The sequence below is a fragment of the Chenopodium quinoa genome, unplaced genomic scaffold (genome assembly GCF_001683475.1).
Source record: "Chenopodium quinoa cultivar QQ74 unplaced genomic scaffold, ASM168347v1, whole genome shotgun sequence".
In the NCBI taxonomy this organism is placed as follows: Eukaryota; Viridiplantae; Streptophyta; class Magnoliopsida; order Caryophyllales; family Amaranthaceae; genus Chenopodium; species Chenopodium quinoa.
Window position 1 is genome coordinate 1,717,935 of NW_018744537.1, and position 11,205 is coordinate 1,729,139.

The window sequence follows — 11,205 nt, forward strand, 5'->3', positions numbered from 1 at the left end:
ATATATATATATATATATATATATATATATATATATATATATATATATATATATATATATATTTTAAACAGGGATTTTATACGCATTTCCAAGTTTGGTTGGAATTGTGTTCAAAATATCAATGATAACCAATGTTGTTAATTGTTATGGTGAGGAATATGCAATAGCTGTGAGTTTTTTTTTTTTTTTTTTTTTTTTTTTTTTTTTTTTGTAGATCGTGCTTTGGGATTCTGATAGGCCGATTGGGCTACCTTTGGTTTGTGTTGTGTAATTAATATTTCGTTAAACTTTAAGCTAGAGTGATTGACTGAATTGATTTTGTGCAGCGTCAAAGGTTTGAAGAGCTATTGTGATCCCAACATACACAAAACCTTTGGTTGTTTTGTATGGGTCTAAAATTCCACTAAATGAGCAAAACATGCTTGTAACAGTTTTTTGGATAATGAATACAAAATACTTCCTCTGTTCTAGTAATATTGCAACAAATGGACTTTTACACTATTCATCATGTTTGTTTGACCATATATTATGATTTCTAAGTAAAGCAAAATATAGTCATGTGCTCGTAAAATACTTTTACAATATTAACTTTTTATAATTTTTACTAATATAATTATAGATATTTGGCATATAAAATGTACTTTGGGATGCGTAAAATAATACTTGTTACAATATTTATGGAACAAAGGAAGTATATGACATTATTGATAAGGATGGATTTTCGTTTTCCTTTAAACGACTTTGACCCTTATCCTATATGCATGGCAGCATGGGTTTGAAAAATCTACTTGTTGATTTTGCACTACTTATGGTCTCAATTCATTTTCATGCTGTAATTAGTGAATTACTGAATTACACATACTTCCCCATCTTGAATAAACATATAAAAAGAATGAAAATAGTGTATACTTTGTCACGGGTAGGTAAACATACCTCAATTGTAGTTGTGCCAGTCTGTGTTTTCGCTATCAAGAGTACATGTTAAACTTTATGAAGTATATACTATATAATGAACTATGTATAATGTTAAGATTGTTAACAACCCTTGTATTACATAGGGATACAAATTAGTTTACTACTGATGAAGCACTGAAGTATAAGGGTTAAAAGGGAAGACTTGAGAGTCAAGAAAAGAGGGAAAACGAAATTGGATGTTGCTACTACCAATGCACAACAGATCCAAGATATCATCACCCTTTTGAACTCCACGTTGACTATACTCAGGATACAGTACATATACTGTACACTCAAGAAAAATACGCCAGATAGCAACTGTGGTACACACCGAACACCGCAGACTCAGGGCTGGGCTGTACATTTCCTTGCTAAACCTGGGTGCCAGGCTGCCAGCTCAGCTGTGGTTCCTAGTAAAATTTGTCTTATGCCAACTCAGCTAAGTGCATCATGTCATTACACCTTAAATCCTAGCTTTGAGCCTTGGAGCAAATGCATATTAGACTTGAGGACAGTATCTCCAAAAGGAGTGCAGGACTTCATGACCAAGTACAGCTTTTGTAGAACTCACCCTCGCATTAAAACAGTCCTGAAACTGCCCAAATTAGATCATGAAATTCCCACTGGTTACAAGTAGACCAGTAAGAAAAACCTTTATGCCCTTAATTGTTTGATACCACCAGAAAGGTAACCGTCACCAAAACCCACTCTCAAAGAGCCATGCAGCCCGGGCAAGATTACAGCAGGTCCACAACATCAACGACTTCTCTAACATGACATGGTCTTTTCAGAGGTAGCTGCCTGCTGAGAGGCGACTTAGACCTCCATGACAGATTTGTCACATCTTTTAAGGAACTTTTAATTGATTTCAGAGGTGCGACTTGTATAGGCTTGGTTGACACCAGTGGCAACTTCTTCACAGGATTTCTACCATGTGACAAAGATAATTGTTGTTCTGATAACTTCGAAAATTTGTGCTTCAGAGTACCCTCTGAATTGGGCCATTTCAAATTGACTGATGTCCTTCTCTCCTCTATGCCTTGCTTTTTAAGGGGGCGCATGGATTCTTCGGGGACAAGCTTCCCGTCTATTTGGTTTGTAAATGCAAAAGTGACCTGCATTACCACAAATAGCTACCATACTATAAAACTTACAGCCATCTTGTTGTTACACTACTCTAACTGATATTCCTTGAAAAGCAGGTCATGCATGTCTGGCAACACTTTTGGACTTTTAACATTATTAAAGAACTTATTAAGGATAGCCTTAAAGTTTTTGGCCTTCAATATAACTATTCTTTGCAAAATCAGTTAAGCAAAGACAGGAAAAGCATAATTAAAAATAGATTAAACTTCACAAGAGAAATTTTAAATTAGCAGTTAAATCCATTTTAATATCCAGTTTTCCAACTTGTAAATGACTTTACAGGGTGACGAAACTTCATAAGCTACTTGGAAATCCTTTAAAAAATTGACTAACCTCATCACCAGCTGCAGCTTGAAATAGAACATCGGGAACTGAAGTGGGAGATGAATGATGAGCCCAGTTAAGCAGATCCTCTTCAGAAGGAGACCCCACCTAAAAACAAGCCTCAAAAAAATATTTAAGCAATCAAGACTAAAGAAAGGCAAATTCTTTAGAAATATTAGAAAAGCTACCTGTTTCTGAGAACTTTTTAGCATATGCAATCCAGAAATTTCTGCAAACCCACCAATATCAGCAGTATTTTGGCCAGATTGGTAACCTTCACTGTTTGATTCAATACAATCGACCTCCACTCTGTTCTCAAGCATGCCATTTTGTATGGTATCAGTCGTATCACTAATTCTACATCGAACACAATCCATCTTTTCATGAATCTCAGACCTGTAAAAAGCACATAACACTTAAACTGATGCCAAAATATTGTGCAGCAAGTCATTATGGACTTGAGGCATCAGGGTTAAATAATACTAAACAGGCTTAAAATTCAAAATTGAATATTTATGATTTAGCACAATCTATTAAACTACTTCCAAAATGGATTTTAGAAGAAACTTCAGGTATTGTTTTAGTGAAATTCAGATGAGAAACATCTAATTTTTTAATCACATTATTGCTTCACATGCTCACAGCATTTGTAAATTGTCTTCAAAAAAAAAAAAAAAAAATACTACCTCTTATTATTTGCAACTTTGGAAGGTTGCAAGGAATCCTAGGTAAAATCTGTTTGTAAGTGTCAAATGGAGAGAGAAAGAGATGCATGAAATGAGGAGAGAGATAAAGAAAGACTACTTAAAAAGGAAAGAAAACATTTGTTGCAATAATATGATTCTATGAAACATCCATTTTTGGCAAATGTTGTAAATAATATGAAACGTACAACATTATATACCTTGCATTCACATTGTAGGTAAACAGATCGCGTAGATCTTCCATTGAAAAGGTGTTCCCCTGAATTAAAGGGGAAAAAAAACAGTGAGCTCACCATTGGAACAAATGCAAAATGCAATCAAATGAGGTTATTCTACTAAATTACCTTATCACAACCACCTTGTTCCTTCTGAATAACTTTCTGAAGCCCTTCTTTTGACATCTGACGCTGGTACACCTTTGCACATGATTTAAGATTCAAAAAGTCATCTCAATAATTCAAGTTATAGTTATGATTATATACAGTTGTGAGGAATGAACAGTCCTTTTATGACAAAACAGGGAGGAATAAACAAAAATGCCCTTGGGAATAAAGCCATAAATCAGCAGTCATCCAAAGGCACATTCATGCATATTAAGTACTTGAAAGTTGAAACTAATCAAGTCCCTGAATTTCTTAAAAGGCATAGAGTAAAATGAGAGATATGTCCATCAAAACCTTCTCTTCAATGGTTCCAGAGCTCAGAAATCTGTAAACATACACTCTCTTCTTTTGTCCATCCCTCCAAACTCTTGCAGCAGCCTAAGAACAAACATAAACATAACGCTGACACAATGCTCCAGTCTGGACCCAATAAATCTGAAAGAGAAAACAGAAATACATCTGCCAATATGACATAAATTACTTGTTTATCATTGGCAGGATTCCAGTCAGGATCAAACAAGACCAATCGATTTCCTCCGATCAAGTTCAGCCCACAACCACCAGCCTTACTGCTTAAGAGAAAAGCAAATTCATCCTGCAATGCACTTGAACAAATGAGAGTTCTTCACAAAAAGCTTTTTATGTAGTTTTTTATGGACAAAATAGTGACCTTTGAAAAATCATTAAAACAGTTGACCAGCTTTTGTCGTTTGCTGATCGACGTTGATCCATCAAGTCTCAAATAAGGGTATCTTCTCTCACGACATAATTGAGCAAAGAGATCAAGGGTCTGAAATCACATTAGATAATCAGCTAAATATAAATACAGATACGAAGCAAAAGACAGCAGTAGAGTACATTTGCAAGGGGAAAGGGGCTTCCAGGAAAGAGGATAGAAGGATATAATTAGAAGTAAGTCCACCTTTATAGGAGGTTTCTAAAGGATAATCCTACTAAGTTGGAATTCCACACTAAACGAGCATGGTCTCAAGGAAGACTAGTCTAATCATTAGCCTGCCTAGCAATTTAGTGTATACGGTACTCCAATTGATGGATAACAGAGAAAAAAGTGATAACCTGGGTGTAGTTTGAGACCAGGACTATCCTGTCATCTGTCTTTTGGCGCAACTGAGCTAGCAAACGTGCTAATACATGCATTTTTCCGGATAGCTCAATCCAAAGGCCATCACCCCCACTCCATACTCCAGATCTGGTTGCATAATATGGAGATCTTCAATAATGAGGTTTAAAAACATCAAAGAGGTGCCTTGGGGTGTGTCAAGGAGTTACCTTCCAGAGAAAACTTCAGGAGGGAAAAAGCTCAAGCAGTCCTCAAAGCCTGCTATTCCTGAATTTCCAGCTTTTATTGTGTCGTATATGAGCTGCAGACAGATTGAGATTTAGGATGAGAAAGAAATTAAAACAAAAGGAAAAGAGAAAGACAAAACAATAATTCCTCTTCTTGAGTTAAGAGGTGAACTTCTGGCAAAATCTACTGAATGTACATATATTGTAACTATATGGCTCCAACAGCCTCCAAATTATCAAAAGAATATTACAAGAAGATGTCAATAATAGCAAATTAGAGATGCCACAATTCTTCAATAAGAATTACTCGGCCTTAGATTTGTAGTCACTTTCCAATCACTCCAATCCAATAAGAAAATGTGACAAGGAGATTAGTTTACGTTATAGAAATGACATGATCAATCTCTTAAGTTACATTTACAAAAGAAAATAAGTATAGCTTGTACTCCCTCCATCCCATATTAGTTTTGACCTTATCATGACACCTAGTTTTAGCCTTTAGGTGATAAATTGTTGTTTGGTAATCAATTGTTATTCTATTAGAAAAGTAGACGTGAAAGGAGATGGCTATAGCCAAAGTAGATGTGATAGAAAATAATGGGTATTTTTTCCTGAATGAGTTAGAGTGGGGCCCTAACTTTTTTGTTGAAAGAAATAGAGATGTGTTAAATTATTATTGGCAATACAGACATGTATAAACTAATCTAGAGTATTTATTGTATTCCTTAGTCAATCAACATTTCACATTTTATCCGATGATCCTTTGAGACTGCAGTAGTCCGCATTAAACCATGATCATTTTTTTTATGCAATCTGGACAAGTAACCATGCATTTAACCTTCCATCCCATTTTGCCACACTACAGCAAAGCTGCAGAAGCAAGTGAAATTACAGTAAGCTCTGTAAGTTCCAAATGCAGAACACTAATGCTTCTTGGAATTATTACAGTGCTTAAGACATTTTCCAACCCTAAACTATAGTAAGAGAATCTATTAATGGGGTAACCTTTCAGGCTTTCAGCAAGTTCTAGAAAATCAATGAATGGAAACAGGGGTATATTTTTCAGGTCCAAGATAAGACATAGCCTAATAAATGCAGATACAGGGATAGAATAGGAGAGCAAAATGTGGATCTATCCAAATTTATGCAAGTTACTTACATGAGGGCTGCAAAAGTACCATACCTTACAGCTTGTATAGCTGCTACTAAATTTCTATCAGTGGCATAAAGAGACTATCCTTTAACAACTCAGCATATTACCTTCGGGTGATTGCAGAGCTTCTTGAGAGCTGTAATATATGCTAAAATTTTAGATTGCTTTGTTCCTTCAGTAATAGCCCTTTTCACCTGATGATGTAAAATCAGTAATTTTTGCTCAATGGACGAGAGAAGATGAGAAATCATATTTGACTAGGAAAAGAGAAGGCCTACATTCTTTGATTGTATAAAATGATTGTACAGCTCTGACTGCAAAGGGGTGAGTTTGCAACAAACAACTTCAACTATCTGCAATATCCACAATCAAAATAATCATACTTCAATAGCAAACTTACAAAGAAGCACATATCTTCTTCTTCTGCTTGAACGCCTTAATGGCTTAATCATAAGTGGGGTCGGCTTCATGAACCAACATGAGGACTTCTTAGGAGGTCACCCAACCTAGTACTACTCTCAATCATTGTGGCTCATGTCAGGCAATGTGACAGTTTTACACTAGCTGTCACAAAGAAGCACATATTAAATTACTTAATTACATAAGAAATGCATTTTACATTCTACATTCAAAAAGCATATATCTAGAGTAACATAAGCCTGAGAGTAAAAAAAACAAAAAAAATTCTGGTGGAAACTGACTCCATGATCTGTCTAAACTCTTAGATTTATAGCACCATTGATTTAGGTGTTCCTCAGAATATAATGAAGGAGTTCTCAAAGTAAATCTATCTCAAGTAGACAAAAGAACTTGACAGTCCAATAGTGGCTGCAAAATCAGCTACACCTATCTACTAGTCTCAATAGCCTCTTTGGCTCGGTAAGTCTATATTTTGCTTCTCAGCTGTTTTTTTTTTTTTTTTTTTTTTTTTGGTTACTTTCATTATTAAAAAAAGGTTCACTAAAGAACTCAAAACTACATAGAACTTAGCCTCCTCTTGATGATTGATCACACAAGGCACCATTTGGTTAGGAAGTCTTATATCTTAACAGAAAAACATATTATGGCACGTATTTTGAGAAAGGGGGTGTAGCTTTTATGGCAACTACGTGCCGCTTTCGTGTAATCATAACCCAAAAGTTTTAGTAGGTAATTATTGGGCACTCATATCATTGCTTCTTTCTCCAAAATATTGTGCGTTTGGTTCACTTAAATTATCTAAGCAAATTAGATCTGCTGTGAACTATTTTGAGATCTAGGGAGCAATTATTCTTGAGATGCATCCTGTTAACTATGAACCTTGTCACGGGCATGGGGTTAATTATTAGCATCCACGAACCACAGAAACACTACATACAAATACAATTGCCTCAAAACACATATAAAAGAATGCCTTGAGAAGTATAATTCTCTACATGTTCATATAGCAGCCCAACTAAGTGAATCAACTTATAACATCATATAAAACAAATTGAAACACATACTGGAGCTATAACTGTTATACCTTTGGTGGTAAGTGATTTGATAACAAGGCATTAGTTCTTCTCAATATAAACTGGGAGAAAGGCAAGAAAAGAATCAGTCAGCACTTTAGAAACGAGTGAGTAATTGGTACAAATTCTTTAATTGGTATAAGAGAACTTTATAGATAAGCGACTGTATTATGGTAGCAGGCTACTAGCCGAGCCACATTCTTCAAAAGCAACTGGTGCCACGTCACTCTAAGATTGGCCACCCTTTTACTATTTTTCTCTGCTTTTAAGTGAAGTAACATTGTAATAATGTGTAGTTTTTAAATTTGAGGGAAAGGAAATTTTACCTGATTTACAATGGCACTCAACTCCTCTGATCTTGAAAGACCAACCTTTTTCTCCTCATCACTGGCTGTGGGTTCTCTTCCATTCAGAATAGGCGCCTTGAATTGTACATCACAAATCATTACACTCAGTAAAGGAGATCAAAGTCAAACAGACTATCACCCCAGGTAACATGCAAAATCACATTGAAGTTATGGTTGAAACCAAAAGATTGTTCTCATATGCAAATTTCTATGCCACAAAAACAAAAATTAAGAAATTGAAAAACTTAAGTAAGTTATTAGAGATGATAACAAGTAGCTAAAGTAAGTAACCATAATTCAATCAGCACTCATCTATGTGCACAAATTGGAGTCATCAAAGGAATTTCTTTTGTTTTTTTGTTTTATACTTCGTATATCACTGAGTGCATATTACTGTTGTGCCTTCCTAAATAAAAAATTAATGGTAAGAAGAAAAAAAAAATAATAAATTAAAAGTAAAATAAATGTATACAGAAAAAAAGCATACCTGATAATACCTCCGAAAATGTGCAGCATCACCTAAGATTCCCGGATTAGTGAAATTGACCATGGCATAAAACTCTTCAAGGTCATTCTGCAAGTAAAAATGCAATGCTGTAATAAATTGAGGGGGAAAAAAATTTAAGGCATGTGACATTCCGAAATCAGAAGAATTGCGAACCTGCATTGGAGTACCCGAAAGCAAGATGCGGCGTTTGCATACAAGTGAAGCCAATGCCTGCCACACAAAGTAAGACACGCATGAATTGAAATGAAGTTCCAAAAGACACAATATGACATAGATAAGTTTTAAAATATTGTCTGCAGTAGTCAAATTTACACATACCTTGTTTGTGATCGTCTGACCATTTTTAAGCCTGTGAGCCTCATCACATATAAGGAGGTCACATGATCCACTATGGCTAAATTTTAGAGCATGCATTCTAAATGTCTCGTATGAAACAATCAGCACCTGTGATAACATCAAGTAAAATTGGTGCCTAGGTAGAATAAATTCAACCATATAATTGTGGTAAACTTCACCTGTGTTTTACTGCGAGGATTTGTGAAATTCTCAATTGCAGATAAAATGTCCTCTCGGCTGCTTTCACATAGAGCAATAAGATGAACTCTATCCTGTACCCACTTTTTGATTTCTGCCTCCCAATTGTTTACAAGACTTGTCGGAGTAACTATAATAGCCTTTTTAACCATAGGTTTCCCATCAAATCCTTGACAGAGAAGAGTATAAAGCAATGTGATCGATTGCAAAGTTTTTCCCAAACTGCACAAGATATCCTTACCATTATCATACCATCCTTAATAATTTCTCACAAACGAGGACAAATCTATACATAATTAGAAAAGAGTATTACCCCATATCATCAGCCAAAATGCATCCGAAGATATTGGCAGAAGCTTGTAACCCAGAGACACATCTGAACATGAACTGTACACCTTCTCTGCTTATAACAACTTTCCAATCAGAGACTACAGACAAATTTTATCAAGCATCAAAGAGAAAGTAGGTCTAAATGCTTAAAAAACCGCAACATTCAAGACTGAGAGATTTTCTTATTAGAAAGTAAGATTAAACAATTCGAGGACAGAATTGTAATGGGCTAATTTGAGCTAGTCCTAAATTCAACAAGCGGTCTTAACCACGTTTGAATAATATACCATTACATCAATGCCAAGGTGCTAAGACCACCAACCAAGTAACTTCATTTCATCAGATGAAGAGTTATACCTTTGATGAGGTCGAAGGAATTGAACGAGCAAGGAATCAACACTTATAGGAGTCAAAACACTCCCTCCATCCATAGATTCTTCAGGTTGCCACAAAACCAACGGCTCGATCCCCGGAGGCAAAGTCACACCTTCCTCCTGCTCATCATCCTCTTCAACTACTATAGGTTGAAATTTAACTAATGGAACCACATCAGAGCTATTTGTGCGCCATGGGACAAATCGTTTACGAGCCGAAAGCCGCCGGAGTAAGTCCTCATTGGATTTACTCCACCCATTAGCAAACGGTGGCTTAAAAGGCTTCATTGCTGAAAGAACTCGTGGAAGCGATGATTGTCGTTCCGCCACAAGATTCCCTCTATAATTCACACAAATTAATCACAATTATGAACTCAAAATAATAACGAATAACTTATCACATTTAACCTAAACACTCAACTAACTAAAATCATCCCAAAAACAAAGTTAGTTGTTAGGTTAGTCCAAAATTCAATTAAAAATCGCAATAAAACATAGAAAAATAGGAAATAATACAAAATCAGATAAAATTGAGGTTGAAATTAGGGATTTGGGGGTGAAAAGAGAGAAATACCTAATAAGGGCAGCGACATTTTGAGATTTCAAATCGTCGTCTTTAATGGTGACATCTTCTTCTTCATCGGCAACTTCGAATACTTCATCATCGTCATCGTCGTCTTCAATCTGGAATTCTTGGCTCGAATCGGAGAGATCGGAAGCTAGAGAAACCAGGTCTTCTTCGTCTTCCATTGAAGTGGTGTGTTGAGGAAGGAACTAGTGAGCGCGGAGAAAGTTTGAGTCGGTACACTCCTAGTCTCCCTCTTAAAACTGGCGGCAAAAGTTGAAAATTCTGAATTCCTTCTTAAGAACGACCGTAAATTTGTACGAGTAGTTTAAGACTTGTTTCTCAACCTAATTTTTTTTTTTTTTTTTTTTTTTTTTTTTTTTTTTGATGCAAAAGAGGGAAAAAACCTAAAACAAACTACAAAGACACAAAGCAATAAAACGAGGTGAAGTCACCCCGATAATGTCCTCCCGGATTGGGTTGTTTATTTCAATTGGAGGGTCATTGAAATAAACCACCCTTTCCTCAAGGACGACCCCTAAGTTAGCCAATATTACAAAAAGACTTAACTAAGTTACGACAATTATTCAAAATGTGGACGCATTCGCCTCCTTGATAAGTAGCATTTTTGATGGCTTCTATGCAAGTTTGATTGTCCATTTGTACTACTAGCTTTGTAATGCCTTTGTCAATTTCCATCCGAAGACCTACTTCCAGAGCTAGCAATTCTGCCTTGTAAGTGTAGCATCTTCCAAAATATTTTGATAAACAGCCCTGCACAGTCTCTTCTATATAATGCCACCACCACGTGCCTGGTGAGCCCTTGGTTGCACCATCTGTGTTGAGATCAGCCCAGTAAGAGGGGGGAGCAATCCATCTTACAAAAATTTCATGCTTTGCGTGCCTTCCTTCCATGAATACTCGGGTTGAGTAATTGAAGTTCAGAGTTGTGAGCCCTCCAAGTTTCCTCAGTACAATCTCTTATGAAAGCTCCTGTGTCCAAAGGAATATCCTCTCCTCTGCCAAACACTAAGCTATTTCTCCACCTCCAAATCCACCACAAGGTCGTTGCAAAGCAAGTA

The 11,205-nt window shown here is 36.0% G+C and overlaps 1 protein-coding gene across 1 annotated transcript; it reads right to left on the bottom strand.

Annotated features, from left to right (window-relative positions):
- Positions 1-838: 838 nt before the first annotated feature.
- LOC110698589 (protein CHROMATIN REMODELING 25-like) lies at positions 839-10,725 on the bottom strand. The gene is made up of 21 exons (XM_021876048.1): positions 10,133-10,725; positions 9,542-9,898; positions 9,168-9,254; positions 8,836-9,076; positions 8,639-8,764; positions 8,474-8,530; positions 8,300-8,386; positions 7,792-7,887; positions 7,477-7,527; positions 6,251-6,325; positions 6,080-6,166; positions 4,802-4,893; positions 4,589-4,721; positions 4,182-4,301; positions 3,993-4,106; positions 3,806-3,889; positions 3,473-3,544; positions 3,329-3,387; positions 2,613-2,820; positions 2,434-2,532; positions 839-2,069 (listed from the first exon to the last, which is right to left on the bottom strand). The coding sequence occupies exons 1-21, from the start codon at positions 10,306-10,308 to the stop codon at positions 1,692-1,694; spliced, it is 2,799 nt and encodes a 932-aa protein (XP_021731740.1). The 5' UTR covers positions 10,309-10,725; the 3' UTR covers positions 839-1,691.
- Between the last annotated feature and the right edge of the window lie 480 nt (positions 10,726-11,205).

Coding starts and splice junctions, on each gene's coding strand:
- LOC110698589 (XM_021876048.1), bottom strand. CDS start 10,308: ATGGAAGACGAAGAAGACCTGGTTTCTCTAGCTTCCGATCTCTCCGAT. Junction 6,326..7,476: donor CAAATCACTTACCACCAAAG/GTATAACAGTTA, acceptor TGGATATTGCAG/ATAGTTGAAGTTGTTTGTTG. Junction 3,545..3,805: donor CTGGAACCATTGAAGAGAAG/GTTTTGATGGAC, acceptor TCATGTGCAAAG/GTGTACCAGCGTCAGATGTC.